Raw genomic sequence first — 21,520 nt, 5'->3', positions numbered from 1 at the left:
TATTCAGGTCAAGAAGTGAAAGCGCCGTCCAAACAAGTGGATTAAACAGGAGGGGGGCTGTCTGCGGGAAGCATGTGGATGACCGGGGGAATTTGTGACTCGCGCCAGTGAGGAGGAAATAATCACAATGTTACCTTCTCATGAATTATTAAGTACCCTGTGCCTATTTTAGCCCGACTCAAAATGCTGCATTTTCATCTGTGGGTCTGAGGCAGTGGGGAAGGGTGGTTTTTTTTTGACAGCTGTATTACTGCTGATAAGCGAGACTGTGTGAGCTGATCAAGTAGTGAGACAAGCGTTCAGAGCAGTAGCAGCACAGCAGCAGCAGCGCTCTAGTCACTAGGAGCCGTGGCGGCAGAAGCAGCAGCAGCAGCACTATCAGTCACAGCACAGGCGGCAGCAGCAGCAACAAACTCTCTCCTGTCTTTTTCTCTTCTTTGTGGAGTTCTTTCCTGCTCAGAGGACAAAAGCCAAGGAAGTAGGAGGGAAGTGATCCAGGGCTGATAGCTGCCATCAAAAACAAAACCAAAACGCAGACCTGGCTGCCCCCATGCCTATCGAATTTGTTTGCAAAATCAAATTTGCAGAGGAGGATGAGAAGCAGAAAAACAAGCAGGATGGGGACAAGGAGAGCCTGATCGAGGAGAGCTGCACGCCTCCGGCCAAGGACTTGGCCGGGTTTGCTAACTCCTGCTCCCTTCATGGGATTAACCACATCTTTGTCTCTGGTCGCCTGGGCATCCGGCAGACTCTCTGGGCACTTGCCTTTTTGACTTCACTGGCACTATTTCTGTACCAAGCAGCTAAGTGTGCCATCTCTTACCTGGAGCACCCTCATGTCACAGCTCTGAATGAGGAGGCGACCCCCGAGATGGTTTTCCCCGCTGTGACCATCTGCAACATCAACCGCTTTCGCTTCTCTGCGCTCACCGATGCCGACATCTACCACCTGGCTAACTTGACAGGTTTGCCCCCCAAAAACAGGGACGGCCACAAACCTACTGATTTAATGTATCCTGCCCCTGACATGCAGGACATCTTCAACAGGACGGGACATCAGTTAGAAGAGATGCTCATGAGCTGCAATTTCAGTGGACAAAACTGCTCGGTGGAGGACTTCTCTGTGGTGAGTGAAAAAGTTACTCAAAGTTCTGCTTTCACCCGATTGTAATCAAATTACATTGCTTTGTCGTGGTTTATTGGCTTCATCAAAACTTTCTGGATAAAACAAGTCTCTCAAAAATAAAAAATGTCCACATTTTAAACATTTTGAGGAATCGTTTACTATTATTGTCTTGTTCATACAAAAGTACTGAAGTAAAGTGAGCATTTTAGGAGATGAGGAGTTGAAATTCTCTTTGTGCTTGTTCTCTTCTCCGGGGGCCATGTGGTTCCCACGATACATTTCTGCATGCAAGATTCATGGATTCGGCTCAGTCATTGAGCTGTATCCCTTCTCACTAAGTTCTAAGCAGCAGCAACAGTGTTTCTCTCCAGCCGAGTGTTTCAGCTTGTACCAGAATCTATTATGTCAAAGAACAAAGGCTGCTCCCGCGGAAGAAAAACAGAGAGCTGTCGCATGTGGTTGTATACTTTTCCAAGGCAAACTGTGCTTTAATGCTGCCTCCAACTCCAGTAGCTCTGAGTGCATGGCAACAAAATTGTCATCGAAAATAGCAGAGTCTCTTCTTCCTCTCTTTCCCATCTCTCCCAGTCGCTCCCCCCTCTCTCTTTCTGACAATGCAGAGCAGCTGCCTCTCTCTCTCTCTCTCTCTCTCTCTCTCTCTCTCCCTCTCTCTCTCTCTCTCTCTCTCTCTCAGCTCTTGTACCTTTCAGTAGGGAAGGAGTAATGCTTCTTCTCCGTTGTATTTCAATCTTGCTGCTGTTAAGATTAAATATTTAAAGACAGACATACATGATTTTTGCATTAGCCAGATTGACTAAAAGGAATGAAACAATTTCCATGAGAGGGAAAGTGTGTGTGTTTGTGTGTCTCTGTGTGTGTATGTGTCTGAGAGCAAAAGAGGGAGCGAGTGAGAGAGAGAGAGAGAGGGATCAGGTGAAAGAGGGAGAGTTTGTGCCTGTGTTCTGTGCACTATTTATTAAAGGCACTGTCCTTGCGGGAGATGGATTTCCCCATCTCTCTTGCAGGAATAGGAATATGCAATTGCTTTAGTGATGATAAAGTGCCGATGTCAAGTCTTAATAGGGTATGTTGAACATTGATATGCTCACCTTCCTGAGACCTAAAGATTCTGTCTTATCACGAGGATGGCACTACATTACCTCTGATGTGCCAAATTACACCAAAGAAAAAATGGCTTTTCACTGCTTCTCATTTGGATCCCTTAACTGTTTGCCAAGGTATTTGTTTTGTCTTTGTTGACGGCAGCCTCTCACATGGAGACATGAAATTACCTGTGACATGAGAATGGAAATTTTACTCAGTTGTTGTATCAGGCAAAAGGAAATGTCATGCTCCTCAGGGGAGCTGAAAAGTTTGACGAAATTCAGTCTGAAGCGGCAACATGAGTCTAAAAGTTTATAATGTGCTTCTAGCACATTTGACGGCAATGTCCTCTGACACTTTGACACTCAGTCCTCCCTAAGTACATTAATTAGGAGACAATTCTGACATCCAGGAAATGTCTGTCCCATGTCAGTCAATGAAACATCCCATGGCTCCCTTCACACAAGGAGTGACTTCATCGCAGATTAAGACACTGTTGAAAGTTCCCCAAGCTGCTGTTTCCTCTCTGTCGGCTATGTGATCTGCATTTTCGGGGGCTGTCAGTTAGATTTGTTACAGGCTACTTGCTGCCTCTACGCATGACAAATCACTTACTCTGAGTCCTGGTGGGGATCACTACTGGGAGTGCACAGAGAGGAAGGGAGGAAGGACTGGGAGATGTGGGAACAGGCGAGAGAGCAGAGTAAAAAAAGTCTCAGTACAAATGAAACTCAGTCACGCGCACCTCTCTTCGTGTTTATGTAAGTGTGTGTTTTGTTACTCCAAATCGAACATCATTTGTTGCAGCAAGGAAGCCATTATCGCTGGTGATGTGCTATTAATTACATGCATGCATGTACAAACCCACATACACTCTAAAAGTCTCCTGCACACATTGCTCACTGTTAAAGCTTCTATAGGACCTCCTTCTAGATCGGCTTCTTGTAATGTGTTTTTTATTAATTCATCATTCTGAGACCTCCAGATGTTTTATTTTGGTAATAGCTTTGTGAATGTGGGGTCTTGGGAAAATTGCATGATGAAGAATAATTGCGATATTATATACATTATAGATTTTCTGTAACCATACCATATGGAACACACCTCATGTTTGCATGCAGCTGTATTCTCTTCCAAATTAATTCTATATAATTAAATTTATTGTTGCATGAATGATAGATTTGGTGAAAACTCTGTGTGTTTTCTTCAAATAGTTGCATATCTCCCTCTATATATACGTATGTGTATGTATTTATAAATCAAGTATAATATATTTATTTTTAAGTTATTAGTTTATTCTGTCTGTGCATTGACTTACTGCTCAAAAGACTTAAATAAATACACGTCTCAGGGCCAAAACAAAATAGTCTGGCTGCTCTAATTTATGGCAGGAAAATACATACCCACGTAGCAGTGAAATTTGTTTTCCTCTTTCCAGCATCGTCGGCCGCCGTGATTATTTGACGTAGGTAATAAGGCCGTTCTTTATAATTAAAGATTACATTATTGACTTGGATTAATCACAGAAGATAAAGCTGATTCAACAAGCCATGAATAAATAGATTAATATTTTTTCTCCCAGTCTAACTCTGAATAATTGTTCATCTATTGTGTGGTGCTGTCGCAGAGATGAGCAGTGAGCCCTTTGGCTTTTTTTAAACAGAGCTCTGAATTGGTTTGCTCTGACTCTCAGCTGTGTTTGCTGCTGCATTATCAGATTTTGCTCTCAGCAAGGACAGATCCCTTTTGCATATATTCATGGAGATAACTAAACAGCTATAGGGTGGCATGTGAGGTGATCTATAAAAACCTGGGTTAACGGGGACAACACAGAGGGGCTCTCCGCCTGCAATCTGTCATTACACCGACTGAAGCGCCTATTGTGTGTTTTTATAGATAATTGAATGTTTAATAGTATAAACCACAGATGATGATCACCCTGCTCCCCGGTCTTTCATGGTGGGATGAAATCTCAAACCACATTAATGTAAATCAATACTAAAAGACACGGCACAAAAGAGACATTACTGTGAGTTGATCTCAATAAAAAAAGGGACTGCCCTTGTGTGGTTCATGGGGTGAAAAAGAATAGGTGGGCATAGGACAAAAAAATATTGCAATAACAAAGATGAGTCACCAAAACTATAACATTCAGTTTCCAGATGTGCTGCTCTTTTCTACGGGGAAACAAGTTTTACATTTTGCTGGCATGTTGAAGCGTACACAAGGGCGTTATACTTGTAGGTGCAAGGTCACACAATTTGTCAGTCTCTTGCTCGGTCCTGCCGCGGCGTGTTAGATGTGGTTTTCTGAGCCGATGTGTCTGCAAAAGGTACATGAGCGCAGTCTTCCCTGTACCAACAGAAATACAACACAGCCCCGACCTCTCCCAGTCCTGTGAAAACTCCCATGCACATGCTTTCGCTCTGTCTTTTTTTCTATATCCCCCATTCTGTTCTATTCTTTATTCCATTCTATATCTATATACATATCTATATATATATATATACAATACATAAAAATATGTATGTGTGTGTAGACAACTGTGAGAGTGACATCCACCTCCCTCGTGAGTCCAAAGCCTGCACATCCCTTAACAGTGCACCCACCCACTCACACACACACACACACACACACACGCACTCGCACTCGCACTCACAAACATACACACACCTCGCCCAGCCACCCGCCGCCTTCCCCCTTGGTGGAGAGCAAGGAGTGTGGGAGCGTGAAAGTGACTTGCTATCTGGACTGGCTTCGTCTCCAACAGCCTGTCAATTAGCCGTCTACAGTTCCACTGCTGTGGGTGTCCCTGCAGCTTAGCATGCTGTCTGATATCTGATCCACACACCCAACCCTGGAGACCAGTGCTGAGTCTTATTACACCCCCCTTCCCGCAACCCATAAACAAACAAATAAGCGCTGTTTTCTCCCTTAACCCGTCCTGAAAAATGCAAAAGAAATAAGTAAACTAAGTGATCTTGTATCTCGCTTTTATACAACGAACGCTAAAGCAGGACTGCTGCTCTCTCAGCCCACTTCAGTCGCGCTCCACTCCTTCCCTTGCTTCTCCTCCTCCTCCTCCTCCTCCTCAGTGTATCAGAGGAAGATGAATTACAGTGCAATTGGTCGGCTGCTCCTTCGATATGCATCACCACTGTCTAATCAGATGAAACCCACCTGTGACCAGCCACTGGATAATACCAATATGCAAACAGTTTATATTTGCGAAGATTTACTTTTTTCTATCGCCCCCTGAGCCGGTTCTAAAACCTCTCACTGTGCCACGGTTTGGAGCGCTCGGTTTGATGAGGAGAATCTGTGGCTAAGGGATCGCTTTTAACTCGACGATAAAGGCTTCCGATGTTGTGGTACAGCTAAACCCCCTCCTCTAACCCCTGGGAGTCTTTTACTCACACAGACATTTGTCTCTTTCTGACAAGTCATACACCGAGCTGTTGGTAGTGTTAATGTGGCTTCACACATACACACACACTCACACATACACAGGCATGTCCCTCCATACAAACACACACAGGTTTCATCACAGATTGAGAGAGCTGGCTTGCAAGATTGATCATGACTCCTGACTGGGTGCCCCTCCCTCTCTGGAGGATCAATACATCCTTCAGTCAGATTGCTTCCCTGCCCTTCCTACTCCAAGTCTGGTGTGACTAATTATCCTGTGCCTGTGTTTTGGGCCCAGTCTCAGCTGCATTTGTTAATGCCGCCAGAGTTGCTGAAGAATTTGATCTTTAGAACAAGATATCTGTTTGTTTTAGCGTATATCCAGCCCAAATCAATCAATATACACTGTCTACCTTTTCCCTAAAGGGCGCCGAAATTATCGAGCAATACGAGATGAGTCACAGTTTGAACTGTGAGGGGATGGGGAGGAATGAATGTTTTGATAAGGTGAAATAAAATTCTGAAACCGGTCCGAAAGTGAAATCACAAGTTTTACGTAAGAAATTGATCAATGCATCAATGTTTTTTTTGTTTTTTTATTGTGTGAAAAGTTGTGTTCCAGAAAACTGCTCTGTCTGAATTGGGAGCTAACTAATAAAGAGCAAAAGGGAACTGATGGAAATTACACCCTTGGGCCTGATGAGATTGCTGGGAAATTTAAAAACTCAAAGTTGCATTAAGTCCTTACAAATGAAAAGCGTGTGTCTTCATGTTCCAGGATTATGGAGGTAATAGCCTGTTTAAGCAGCATTTCTTTTACTGTACTCAATTTCCATATTGCAAACATTTTCCACATCAACAGTGCTAATTAAGTGTTGTGGCATTTCCAAGTTGGGTCTCCTCATGTTAACAGCTTGAAAGATTTAGGTTGCAGCTGCTCTGCTTCAGTGACCCCATCAAACCAATACATCTCATCCCTGCTAAAGCCACTGCCCACAATACTGGTGTCACTCCCCAGGATCCCTTTAAAAAGGACTCATTAACCAGTGGATTTAGGAAAAGACTTTGATCTCTGTTGGAGTTAAACTAATGAATGAGTTTAGTAGTGAGTGCGCATTTTTCTTGAAAATATAGTTGACTCAGACTCCATCCTGCTTAATGAAGTATTCCTGCACTCATGTACCTCCATCACTATGTGTATATATATTCCTTTTTCTTTTTCTTACAGTTTACGGTGATGATGAACAGCATCCTCCGTGTGGATAACTATGATTGTGGAAGCCTTTGGCCAAGCACACTTTAAATGCACACTTTTCTTCTTAGCTGCCAGTGTGAGCTTTTTATTTTGTCATCTTTCCCAGTCTCTGAATGCATTAGTGGAAATTCCTCTGAAAAATTAACCAAGCTTGCTTTTAGGCCACCGTCACATAATGGGTTCGTGCTTCTTCATTCCTCTCGCACATAGGGTTTAATTACTTTGAGAGAGATAGCACATGCAGGAGCTGGACAAAAAAGTAGAGACACCTTGCAGTGGAATTCAGTTCGACAGCAGTTTATAGTTGATATGAATCCAGTGTGTTTACTAAAATAGAAACAACAACAAAGATAGCTTTACATTTTTTGATGAAAACTAAAATGCAACATTGAAAAAACAGACTGAAACAGAGAAAGGTTGTTGTTTTCCTCTCTGTTCATTATTTTTTATTAAAATATTAATGTCCAACTGCACAGAAGTACTGTAACTCGCAGAAGGAGTGTACATTTCAGATGGACTTGGGCCACGATTTAGAGGTTTCAAATGAGAAAAGATGTGTGGGATAATTTTGACTACAAACCAGAAAGCATCTAACTCACTGGAAGTGCTTCACGTCTTCTTGCAGCCACCTGTGAATTTGAACCAAGATTGGGGGGGGGGGCTGCTGTGTTTTAAGGGAAGAAAAAAGAATTATAATGCAAATTGGTGTGCTGGTTTATTCCTATTTCCAAATTGAGGTAAAATAGAATTTCCAAATGAGAGTTAATTTTAGCAGGCCAGCCAGAGAAACTCCTAAAATGGTGACAAGGCTTTCAGAAATGTGTCATATCACCTCTGAGGCTGCCGTAGGATTAAGAAGACCTCACAGTTTATTGTTCGGTGTTCCCGCTCCCGTTGTGTGCACCCCCTGTATATTTGATATTTTAAATGGATTTGAAATGTAGAAATCATGAGAAGTATGACTTGGATGAAAATGTCAGTCAGCTACAATTCAGCCGATGGTAATAGCATACAGCACAAATGTCATAGTGAATATTTACCCCTGGCATAGTCCTAACATGAAGCCCTTGTCTGTCCACTTGGCTGGACTCTTCTGAATTTCTGAATTATGTCTAATGTCACACACTTGGCCATGGTCCTTACTGGTTTTTCAAGTTTGTAACCACACACATTTCACATAAAGTTGTCAAATATGCTTTTTAGTTCTTTTCTCTGTCCTTTTCCCTCTCTGGGCACATTACTGTTGGCTAAAGTGAATGCAAACAAGGTTTGAACTATAGTACATGAACACTAAGGTGTCATGACAGGTGTGATATTTTGTCTGAATGTATATGGCTCTGTGGAGTAAACCAACGAACGGGCCTTGATGATGTTTGGCATACCTTGTGGCTTCCTCTCGGGAGATGCATGGAGTGATTTGTCAAGTAGCTATGAGATTGGGTCAGCAGCAAATGCACAAAATGCATTTTTTTTCCTCCAGTGTAATGTTCATACTGACTGAAAATCCTTGACGTTCTATATTACTTAATAATGTACACCAAGCTTACTGAACAACAGGCTATGTTGGAAAATACTGAATAATTCAAGGTAATGCCTTCCTTGTGTCAGTAGCTCCTACTGGCCATCTTTGAGACCATTTGCTGTAAAGGGACCCAGCTTATGTCTTTATGCTGTTTTGTAAAGATTTGTGGAGTCTATGGTAGATTAAAAATTTCCATCAACATTTCATCCAGGTCACCTTTTTACTAATGCTATTCAACTACTGTGTGTTGGAGGTAACACTTAGCATCAGTCAGAGCTACTTTAATCACAATATAACCAACAAGTATAAGATAATCTATCCTAGTTGTTCACGTAGGTTCAAATTGGAAGGAACCCCATTGTATTTGTTCCACAAGGACAACTCCCAAAGAGGCCATCAGCACAGGAACCCAACATACCAACAGCCAGGTAGTGGAAGAGGCGAGCAGACCTTGTTCAGAGTCTCTCCTTGCCAATAAAGGTGGTTGACCACCCCAAAAGTAACCTCTTCATCAGGGAGCTAACACTACCATGGGATGCTGCAGTGGAGGAAGCGTTTGAGTGCAAAAAGCTGAGGTACTCTGATCTAGCCGATGAACCATGCAACAAGACTAGAGAACCTAATCCCTGTCCTAACAAGCCCTCCGGCAAGCCATCACATCACAAAAGAGAGGGGGCTGCACTTGGGATGCCAGGTGTCATCACTGAGCTCTTAGGTGGAGTTGTAGGTCCCTAATTAAAATAAACAATGGGATGGGGGGGGGGGGGGGGGGGGGTTCACTCAAGTGACGCAATACCCACCCATCTCCAACCAGGATATCAAGAAATGGCCCATGGGGGATTGAGAGAATAAGTATCAACAACCTGTATAATCAGACCATTTGGCTCAGATGTTTATTTTACTCTTATGATTCACAAATTCAAAGTGGTTTTATATTCATTGATAACAGCTGTATAGCTCCTGTTGGTATTGAGAAACTGCTGTTCAAGTCTGTCTGCTCTGCAGCTGCTTGAGCTAACAGTTGCTTCATAGACTGACAGGAGAGGTTGATTCACAGCTCTGAAATGTGAGGGTCCTGATTCAAAACCTTCAAGGTGATGAATTCAATATTTGTGGGAGATTACAGCAACTCTGTTTCTTCTGTCTTTTACACTCACCAACTCAAGTCAGCTTCCACCAACTACATTAAAATCTATGTGAGGCACAGGAAACAGAAGGAAGACAGCCCACACACTTGTTTATCAAATGATTCACCTCCTGCCAGCAGCCAATATTTGTGTCACTAAGCTTAGTAAACTGTTAGTTACTGTTTAGTCATGACACAGTGATTCTATTTTCACTTGTTACAATAATACCGGTTTAATTGCTATGCCAATTAGAAAATAACTACCATTCAATTACATCTACTGCTACTACTACTGCTACTATATCCCAAGTGCAATGTAGGTTCATCCCATTCTTTTACATCTTTCCTCTCTATTTTGTATCTGTCTTCATAATAAGGAATCTTTTTTTTTACTGTAATGTTTTAAATAACTAAATTTGCAATTTTTCACACTGTTATAAATATGCTGTGCATAGTGTAATATTCTACATTCACTGCTGTGTAAATATCTGCCTTTTTCCTCTCAGCAACCTCCCATTCCCCGGCTTTTTCTTTGCTCAGAGACATGTTTTGTTCCCCGAATTGTTTGGATAACATGTGGACAGTGAATCTTTCACCTGATGTTGGCAGCTTTGTTGCCAGGCTCTGTCCATGCTGACAAAACACTTGACCTTCAGGTGCAGCAAAATGTCATCTGATTTAGCACACCCCGTTTGAATTGCCACCGCTTATTTTGTCATCCAAGCATTTCATGTTGGTTAGGAAGTGTCAGAGCAAACGCATTACAGTATAATGAGCTTGCATAGAGGTAGAGAATCACATACATCAGGGTTTCTGATCTCATTTGGACATAGCATTTACAAAGCTCTTACTGTATTTCTGTATATCTGCTATGTAATTGTAAATAGTATGAAGATAGATGAATCCATTACATGGTGTTCTTTAGCTTTAATACCAATTTGTTGGTGAAATAAATGTGAAACATTCAGGCCTCTGAGATGCTCGATTACAAATCTCTGAGCCGGCATTTATGTTGAAAACCTTGATGTTTCCAAAGTGACAGTGAGGGAAGCCATGATGTACCGACATCTTGAAACATTAAAAATGACGCTGTGGATGGCTTTATCATCATACATATATAATGCAATGTTTAATTTATATTTAGATAAGCCTGTCATCCATGCCCTTCTCTTTTTTTTTCCTGATTTGTGCTTCTCCTTCAGTTAGCATGGTCGCTTTTTTGTCCAGTGTAACATCTGTCGAGCTATATTTACCTACATTCCTTATGTCCCTGACTCACGTGACCACCAAGTCACTGTTAGGCATGTTTGTTTAAACAAGCGTGTAACTGTAGTCATGTGCCCCAATGGTGTTGTCAAGATTAATTCTGTGTTTTCCTAATGCATGCTAATGAGAAAGTTGTGTGCATTTGATTGTCAATAACGTGAAATACGGCCCTGCTCCCTAAATGCTGGCTCCGTTCAATAACCTATTAAAGTTGAATCACAGATAACTTGGCGCACATCAGGAAAGCAATCTGAAATTTGTGCTGACATTGATCCAGCAGGAAGGAGACCTATTGCTCCGATTAACACTGTTGCCCCAGGAGAGGAGTACCTCGGCCATTAATAGCCTACTGTCCTAGATTTTACTTAGACCATATAAAATGCTTTTATTTATGAGACACATAGGGGTAAAGCATCATATACAAAGTGAAATGAAACCAACTTTTTTTTTAATCTATCTTGTGTAATGGATCACAGTCTGTTTCACTTCTCAGTAATATTTTAGCCTGTTTTAAAACCATTAAACACAGTTTGCACAGTGTAATAAATAACACGTGCACTTGTAATAGCAGCCAGAGTTGCACCCTATGATGTGTTGTGAGAAATTGGATCTCATAGTCTCTATGTTTGTTTGTAAATTGAAAAATACAAACAAAATATAATTCTAACAGTTGATGTTATGAACTTGAAAATACTGTAAAAAATGATAGTTGAAAGAGACATTTTGTGTGTAATCTCTTTTCTTGTTTATCTCAAGATCTTGAAGATGTGGCAATAGAGGTGCCATTAACACCAGGCTGAGCATTTCAAGTTAGAGGCTTTGTACTGTCACTTGCAGTGTCTTGCTCTTTGGTCATCAGCGCAGAACAGCTAATGGGTGTCTTGACTCATTTTAAACAGTGCACAAGAACATCTGTAAAATGCCATGGACCCTTTCTAAGCGTGCCAATTATTTGAATATGAGATGTCGGCGAGCTGCTGTAGTTTAATGCCAACTCATGGGAGGCTTCTATAATTAGACCCTCTCAGACTGTGATTGTCTGATCTTACAACGAAATGAAAAGCATATAACATGCACATGGCTGGGAAAGACAAATAGCTTATCCGTTAAACAACCCCCCAGGAACTTAGGGAGAGAAAATGACAGATCTTTTCAAAATCGGGGTCTCATCCATTTAATTATAAACACTGTGATAAGGGCATCTCCTTAGAATAAATATGACCAGTAATGAGGTGTGGCATTGCTGTTTATCCGTGTCCTTGACATTCACTTTGAGAATAAGGAAAGGGGGTAATGGCATCCTTTTAAACCGATCTTGAAAGTCCGTGGTAAGGGATAAATGTCAGTGGGTTTCTCACGCACAAATCACAGTTTTTTTCTTCTTCCCTGACCTTCACTGTCTACCCTAAAAAGAATTATCAGGATATTGATAGATAATTGGTACGTATACTATGATGAAAGTGATCCCCAGAGACATATTGAATATATCTTCCATGAAAGTATGCCTTTAAACTGGCAATTAATTAGTGCGTTTAGGTAATGATAAATAATTAATTAGCATGACATTGAGGGACCTCTGGGACAGTGTGACAACTGGATACATTAGCAAATTTCAGCATAAGCCAGATAATCTTGAGACTACAACCTATACCACATAAATCCATTGTGTATTTGAATATCACTGTAATCTAATTGGCGTCATTATATCTCTGTTGGCAAGAGCTTCGCCTAAGGATACCATTTGGCTGCTCCAGTGGAGGCGTACTGTGAACAGATCAATAGATGTAGTGGACATGATTATGTTATGATTATACACTGCCTTGTAAAGCCCTGAGAAAGGTGATTTGAAGAAAGGTGCCACGCCTCTTGGCAGACTTCTGTCAGCTGAAAAAGCTCAGTGGGAAACAGAACGGTCAGTGAGATTGGCTGCAGCCCCGCTTTTAGGACCAGCTGGTTCGAGAGCAGAATTAGAGCCTCCCCCCTTGTTTCCACCTGCCGTATGCTGCTCAAGTGTTCCAAATCGAGCCATTATTTGTTTCATTTCCTTCCTGTCCAACTCAGCTTGCATTCGTGTCAGCTGCTGGCTCCATAGCATGACATCTAACGATGACTGAAAAGTGTCAGACTCGTTCAACCGACATATTCCTGGTGATTAGAGCAAGAATGCATTCTCACCAGCATATCAATAGGAGAAAAGTGTCAACGTGGATTTCACTCTTCAGATTTTCTTTTAAATTAGACCACAACACAGCCAGTTTTCATTCGCACCCCTCTGAATAATTGAACTTACCACTCTTAGAATTCAGTTATGATGTAAAAAATAAATCAGAACTGATCCTCACAGAGCTTATGATGATCCTCCGAAGAGGTCACCTTTAACCGTGCCTCTTTCTAATGCAGGTTATGCAAGTCTATGGCCTGATCTCATCAGACATCGCCTGTGTACTGAGTAGATGCCACTGAATAAATAAAACCCTCACCCCTCCAAACACCAGCGTACGATTTCAGGATTAGCATCTCATTAGACTGTTCTTGTGCTGGTGGTTTGTGGACAAAAGAGTGAGAAATGGAGCAAAACAGGGAGTGTGTTCGGTCCTTTTCCTAACACAGTCCCTCTTTAAGAGATTTAGGTTGGCGGATACTGAGAACGTGTTATGAGGCATCATCACCAGCTCTGTCACACATGCTGCATCATTACAGAATACTGTGGCAGAGATGTAAGTTAAAGGTACAAACAATTTAACAGAAGCAAAATTCACCCTTCTAAATCCTGTAAAGTGTAGGATAATTGCAAAAAAAAGATCCCTGCACCCTGGAAGACAGTGTAATCTTGAGAATACTTTCACTGAAAAACTTGGTGACAGTCTGCCTCTGAGATAAATTGGCTTCAGCAAAAGTGTCTCCTGCTGGTGGTCAGTCTGTGTTATCTGTGCCATGAACATGCAATTTCCCCTTGATTGTGCTCCCTACGGATAAGTAAACACATTTAGCAGAGCAGCAAACTACAAAAGACAAGAGCACCAAAAAACAGTGGTAATATTCTGTCTGAAGAGACAAATTCACACCCTCATTTACTAATATTCTCCAGATTTTACGATATTCAGATTATCAGTCTGCGGTAAACATGCGGTCCCCTGCTCCCGTGCTCCATTTCAGATAAAACTTGGTTGTCAGTTATTTTTCTTCCCACATGGCTCCGAAATACATAGGAAAAAAACCTTTATATCCACACTGATTTCCTAGATGTCTCTGGGAGATGTGCTAGACCTGACCGATAGGAATGAAATATGAAACACCTGGATTGCCTGGGCAGCCCCGTCTATTCCACACCACCACCTCAATTTAGCCACACAAATAGCATGTAGCAGCACTGGATGGTGAGGTTAATGTTGCAGACTTGCAAGGGACAAAGTTTAAAACGAAGGTTAATGTTGCTATGTTACTTCTTGTTTTTTCCCATGAGCATTATGAAACATATATTACCATATGTAAAGTGAAACGATACAACTACCTTCCAGAGGCCCCGGACGGCGAGGATGCAGTCTGGATTTCGATTGAAATGGCAGCGTTGTGTTGCTGTTGATAGTCCCCATAATCTCTCTGCAACTCTGAGGACTGTTTCTTGTTTGTGTACGACACTATCATAAAAATCTTCATGTCATCCTGAGCAGTGCAAGAAGTCACACTGTGAATTTTACTGAAGTTAAAATGCCTCGCCTTGCATTGTCATTATGACATGTAGTCAGTGTCTGAAATTAACTTTTTAGTTCAGTGCCAAGGGCCGTAAACTAAAAAAAAATACCTGCCAAGAATTCTGCCCCTTATCAGCCCAAATAGTTTTTTTTGCTAAGAAATATACTTGTTCTCAGCTCTCTTTGAATAGATTCAAGCCCTGCATGTTTTAATACCCACATTAATTTGTCTACTCACTTATTTTGCCTTAATCTTTTAATGTGTCAGACCTGCTATGTACAGTAATCACTGTGACATTAATTTAATCAACTATCCAGACCGTTGTACTTGATGGTTTACTGAGCAGTTGACACCCAGTTATTTTGAAATGTCGCATGAGTTGATTTCACTGCAGGAAATATTCCTCTCTTACAGCTGAAAGGTTAGAAGAGGTTTTGCTCAGGCACATAGTGAACAGTTTAATACAGGTTTTTGAAGCTGTTGCAAAAGGGCAAACACAACATCGACGTATGGGGGGGGGAAAAACAAAACCAACTGTAGCTCTGTGCTGTGTCCTTTAAAAGTAAAAGGGCATAAATCCTTTTAATGGTGAACAAATAGCAAAACACTGAAACCTTTGTGCTGCTAAAACATATTTCCCCATTATTTTCATTTGGATATGATAAGGTTAAGAGTATCAGAAGAGGTAAAAGGCAAAAAGCAGAGTTTTTCCTGGCTTAACATACAACTAAACTTTGACCTACTAAACTTTTATATGATGCATCATGTCCTCAGACAATGGGAACACCACATTACACTACTCTCTGCAATAAGTGAGGCAGCAGCTGTGACTGTGTCTGTCTGGCTCCTTTAGTCTAGAACAAAGGTACAAAGAAGGAAAAAAAAGGGCTGTGCTTGAGTCATGTTCATGTCCATTTTGGTGGAGTCACAGTGACAGTAGAAATCAACTAAGCCAAACAGAGAGCCACAAAAACTGACAGGTAGGCTAAGTAACTCCCCCAGTTATGGTGACGTGTCATCAGCAGCTGAAGGGAAAAATGAAAGCAAGGGGTTATTTTGGTCAGTGGCAGCAAGTCTGTGCTCTATTGCTCTTATTGTTTCCTGTGCTGGTCACCACTGCGCTCATGAAGACATGGTTAGTCAGGTGTCACTAATGGAGGCCACAAATAGACTTCATGCATCAGGAAAATGGCAGTTCTGACATAGAAACCTGTTGTTTACATCCCATGTTGTGTGACTAGTTTTTGGAAGGGAAATGATGTTAGTTAGCTGGTCCAACTAATTACTATCAACTAAGACCCTTGGGATAATAATAAGATACTGAATCTTGTTTTTCACAAATGAAGCATTGAAACCAACCTAAAATGAGTCATCTTAAGCTTGTTTCACAACCAAGTGTGCATGTGTGTATGTGTCAGAAATTCATTGTTGTTGACAAAGAGTGTGAGGCATTCATGGCAAAGTCAGCAGTTAACAGGGAAGCTAATTGAGCCATATCAGCAGTACTGTAATCCTCGCCTCCCTTTGGTCTTTTCCTCTAACAGCACTTCTCCTGTATTCTGTCTTGTATCAGATGTGACAAATACATGCATCATGTTAATAATGTGAATTATGTTTTTAATGAGTGGCCCTAATTAACCAGAGTATTATCCTGCTGTGTTGTCTTTTCACCCTGCACTATACCCTGGAATGACCGCGCTGTTGTTACTGCAGTTGAGATAAGTGTTTTTATTGTGACTGTGGTCAAAGTTTGGGCGAATTTGAACATATTAAAAATTCTCTTTGCAGGAACCCAGTACTTACAGTGCAGTTGTGATTGTGTTGGATGGACTTGTTAATGAGCAAATCCATCCATGTGTGAAACTGGATGTAATTGCCATCTCAGATAGAAATCAAGGGTGTTTCTGCCCTCCTACTTGTAACTACGCTAGTAAACCACTTCTGTAAACTTAAATCAGCAGCACTGCAGAGAGTGAGATGGAGTTTGCCACTTGTTTACCCGGTTAGTGTCAGTAAAGCTGGAAAATCATGAGACATTGTTGTTGTTGTCATGATTTAAAAGAAAAGAGAAGGATCATCTGATGAAAAAGTGGTGGGAGGCACTCTCACCCTCCATTGAGGCCAGTCATGTAATTTCTTTTTTACATTCACAGGCACAGAGAAAAATTATCAAACAGAGCAGAACTGAACCCGAAAGCTGCAGTGGCTCAGCCAGTGGAAAAACAGAAATAAACAGAAGAATTTATATGCTACAGCTTTGTGTAGACTGAATAATGGAAAGCTACTTAGAACCTTTGTTTTGCTTTGATATAACTGGCAGGCAGCATCTGCAGACCGGCCGGGACCAAGTAATAGGAAGAGAGGCATTCAAAATATTACCTTCTGTGTTACCAGACAGCACCATGTCCAAACAGAGGCCCATTACTGTCTTTGAAAAAAAACAAATGATTAGCAATTTTTCTGTCAGATAAAATTGCAACACCAAAGAGCTTTAACAATATCATGTCAAAAGAAATGTCACTGTGTATGTTCTCTTTATTTCATTTGGATTTGGAAAAGCACTTAATTTGTGCTTTTCTGTTAAAAGACACTCAAAAAGCTGAATGAAAAATTAACATTTAATTGACGATGAAAAGAGTGATTTCACTCAAATGAAACATCAGTGAAAACATTTTTAATAATATGTGCCTGACCAAATTTGACAATTTTTGTCTTTTGCAGGAATTATGCCCCAAATCAATCCCTTAAAATCTTTGAACCACGCTTCACCACAGAGTTCTCGATTCATCAATTTGATCGTGATAAAATGCATATGCTGTATGTATCTGTAAATGAAGGCACTCAGTTTGCTGCAGGCGTTGTAAGATCTGATTCAAATAATCTTAACAACCTCTCTTAACTCCCCCTGTGAAATATTGATAAGTGTGTCTGGGAACGACTGCTCCACCGTTCTCCCCATGCTGGAAAGTTAAGATCATTTGATCACCCACCTCAGAGACATCCGCACAAGTGATTTACTCCCTGTATTTTATTTTATATTTTATCCATCCGATCATCTATCTCAGGCAGGCACATGGAGCAAGGCTTTGCCCTCCGTATTCTGTCTTCCAGATTACAACAGGTTCGGCTGCCTGTCCACCGCCCACCATTCAGCCGAAGCCTTTTGTGGGGCCTGGGGGACGTGGCTCGGCCCTGATGATCCTGAGATGTTGCTTGAGGTTTAATCCCCACACTGTGAGAAATGAGGTTCTCCTGCTCTCCCTCTTGCTCCTGCAACTTTGATCAAGCCCTAATGTGATTAGGCACTGACCCTGACATGACTGGCCCAAGAACTTGTAAAAGAAGCGGGGGGAGGGGGCGGTGGGGGGAGCCTCTGATCTGACCAGTAAACTGGGAGAAGAAAGGAATTATTCTGATGGTGTCTTTCCTCCCGTGCCTTGTGGGTAATAAAGGTTTCATGTATTCGTTTTACCCCGGCAAAAAGTGCGATCTATAATGACCTGACATTTCTTTTTTAAAACTAGCCAAGGGGCTCATGATTTGAATGTTAACCAAGGTTCTACTCGACGTAAGGTGCAACCCGCAGGGAGGAAGCTCCTTTTGAATTCTACAGGTCGTACCAATGTAAATCTCCCACCGCCTGTACTACTGAGCAAAATAGGTGCGTGCGCGTTCTGCCATCGCAGTGCATCTGCATAAGTAACACTCAACACACTAGTTATTCACATGGGACCAGGCCTTCACTGTACCTCTCTTGTTCAGACTCATTCACTGAGCCTGTTTACTGTGTCATGTCGACCGCTCCCCCATGTGCTGCACATTCTTCTTGCCGTCAGCTCGCCGATGATGTGTGGGGTGAAACGTGGTGCCGTAACTTCAGAGGCCAAATGTGTCAAGTCTCGATATATGAACTTCACTCTAATGGACTTTATCAGCCATAGTGCAGAAAGTCATGGAGATTAGAGTGAGAGGGAGTGGATGTTTGATTATTTTTGCTTTCTGCAGTTCACATAATCATGCAAGTGGTTGCTTGAGGACACTTGCCTTGTGGGATCTGTTGCATATGGATTTATACCTTATTTCTCAGGTACCTGCATTACGTCTTCTGATACAGAAGCTGGCCACAGCACCATAATCCTCGCCTGTAATGACTTCACAGTGGTTTAAGACTATGTTTTCTCTGTGTGGTGCTACACTATTTTCCCAAATAAGACATGGCGAACCCAAGGAATATGCAAATGAACATGTTTGAGTACAACATTGGCATGCAAGTGTGTATGTTTTACATTTACACCATGGTTTTATTTAGTATTTCGGTCAGACACTAGCTCAAAGACCCAGCTATGTATTGTGTATTCCTTGCTTGCTTTGGCAACCCAAAAGGGGACAGTGTCAAAGAAGAGACAGAATGTGAAAGATGTCCTGTACAATTGGCAGTGAAATAGAAAAAGATGCTGCACCACAAGGGATTCTTTGCCATTAGTCTAGAATGACGGAGCTGGTGTAGAATGGAAATGGGCTGATTTATAGACATCGTGGTGCTTTGGATCAAGGAGACATTTATCAGTTTCCTCTCATTGTTGGTTTTATTCAGCATTTTGACCAATTATGAAGGAAGTTAGCAGATGCATGATATTGTTTGCCAGACATTTAAAATATGTTCTAACGAAGCCCCTGTCATTTACTGACGGCAAAATAACCATTGTAACACAGTCAGCACAGTGTGACTAGAACATCAGAAATTTATATACAGACTTACAATCGCAACAAAGTTAACCATTGCCAAAACACAGTTCAGGTATCTTGTCCTTTCTATCCACTGAAGTATCAGCCATAAATCTAGTAGAAGAGATGAGTAAGCTTTGTAATTGGAGAAAAGAAAACAGCTGAAGGTAAATCACTTATCTACAACCTCCGCAAAAAGAGTTATTATTTTTGTGTGAGGGACATACAGGGAAATTCTGGTGAAATCAACTATTTAACAGGGGCGCCGCGTGGCGTAGTGGTTAGAGCGGGCGCCCCATGTATAGAGGCACAGTCCTCGCTGCAGTCGGCCCTGGTTCGAGTCACGCGTCGGGCGCCATTTACTGCATGTCTCAACTGTACTATCTATAAAGGCATAAATGCCCCCCCCAAAAAATCAACTATTTAACAAGTTATGTGTAGAAAAGAGGCTGACAATCCTCAGTCAATGGAGGTTGAGTGGGAGTGAGACTGAGGAGGATATCCAGTTACAGCAAATGAAAAAAGATGAAAACATCTACAGTAGTCACTTACCTCCTTTGCAGTGTAGTCGTATTTAGTTCAAAGTATACATATATGTGTGGTTTGCTATTTTTTAATGAATAGAAGAGAAATGGTTAGAGACTGTCTGTGTAATTGGCTTATACTGTGACTGATAGTGTGATTTCATTGTTAGACAACTAAATACAACCAAACGTTGACCAATCCTCCTAACCAGAACTGTGTCTTATTGTTACCATGACAGCAAAGGTCACTAGTGTGCTGCTGTGGGTCATAGGGACTAGTGACTTCTGGTTATCTAAGTCAAAGGACTTGCTTAAATGTCTGCAATCAGCTCTTTGTTTGAATTAAAAGTCAAAATTAAACAATAACGAATATGAATAGCACACAGTACAAATTACACTCAAAAATCAATTTGGTTCATAGTGAACGAGAAGCTGCCTCTCCAAACTAACACAGATGCCTGCGGTGGCCTTGATAAATCGGGAAATAAATATACCATTTGAGTGAGGTTCATTTATTTGCTTTGCTTATCTTACAATTGTTTTTCTGGTCAGTAAATGTAAGGGCCATAGATTGATTCAGTTATAATGACTTTCACCAGTCCAATCTGTATCTTTGCTGCTAAGAGCTCTTAGTGCTGTAGTGTTGTTTTTTTTTGTGGAGCAGCCCCCAGAGTTCACTTGTCAGCTGTTTACCATGTGTAGAGGCTTTTCATGTCGCATTTTCTGTATTGCTCCTTAATGGAAATGCCTGTAACACCATTTGATAATCAGAAAAGTTAAATGGCACATTTCAAACCCACACACAACTCAGAAACACAGCTAAGCTTCTCTGCCAGGCGGTCAAATCTGATGATGGGAGCATTTTGAACATGAATTTTCTTTAGTGAGTACATTCCATAAAATAAATATAAAACATATATTTAATGTATGAACCCTGCCCACGAGATGTTATCAGACTTTTCTTTTCTGGCTACTTAAATTGGTTCAATTTAATGACTTAAATTTAATTTAGTTACATTCAGATTAAGAAATACAAATGGAATATATGAAATGGAAAAATAGATATTGGGAGCTGTGTGAAAGTGACTAGTGACTTTTGCATAGATGGACATATCCCTGACATACAGACAGGAGCAAAAGGGGACAGTTATCTCTAAGAGATAAAGGCAGATTATCTTATACTACTCTTCTTATGTTAATTAAGTTGAGTGCTGGTCTGGTGCTTACATCAAGGACCAATTATTTCTCACGCATAAACCCAGAATTGGGGGTGTTCAGATGTTGATCAATGGATTACCTTGGTCATGGAAACTTGAAAAGTGTTATGATTTTCAGTGAAGGTCTGAAATTGCAAGGTTTTTTTTTTTTTTTGCCATCATCATTTCTAAACATATATGAAGATGTGCTTCCGTGCGCCGGACGTCAGGGAGAAAGTGTCACGCTAAAAATAAAAATATACTTGTGTCAGATTTGACTCCGGTATGACTCAGAGAAGAAATGTGTTGTTCTTTTGAAGAAAATTGCAGCAATGGGGCATTGAGTGTTACCACGGGCCGTGAGCTCTGTGTGTCAAATCAATGTGCTAAACTAAACAAAAGTAACTTTAGTACCATAGTTTTCACAACACCAACGTGCACCTGTCTCTTTCACCTCCCTCCGTATCTTTACGTCTCTCTATCCACACACCCCACGCAACTTTCTTGTGCCTCCATGGTGATGCACAGTTCTCAGCTTGAAAACCCCTGTATTACCGTATCTCCATATTCAAAGC

At 41.3% G+C, this 21,520-nt stretch overlaps 1 protein-coding gene across 1 annotated transcript in view; it reads left to right on the top strand.

Moving 5' to 3' along the window:
- Positions 1–535: 535 nt before the first annotated feature.
- asic4a (acid-sensing (proton-gated) ion channel family member 4a) overlaps positions 536–21,520 on the top strand; it is a gene marked incomplete at its 3' end in the record, with an annotated part of 74,380 nt that continues 53,395 nt past the window's right edge. The window contains exon 1 of the mRNA XM_083996348.1: positions 536–1,126. Coding sequence (XP_083852474.1) covers positions 551–1,126 — 576 coding nt within the window. The 5' untranslated portion in view covers positions 536–550. The remainder of the gene's footprint in view (positions 1,127–21,520) is intronic.

Source organism: Trachurus trachurus (genome assembly GCF_905171665.1).
Source record: "Trachurus trachurus genome assembly, chromosome: 21".
In the NCBI taxonomy this organism is placed as follows: domain Eukaryota; kingdom Metazoa; phylum Chordata; class Actinopteri; order Carangiformes; family Carangidae; genus Trachurus; species Trachurus trachurus.
Note: the sequence above shows the minus strand (reverse complement) of the source record. Positions and strands in the feature narration are given on the sequence as shown.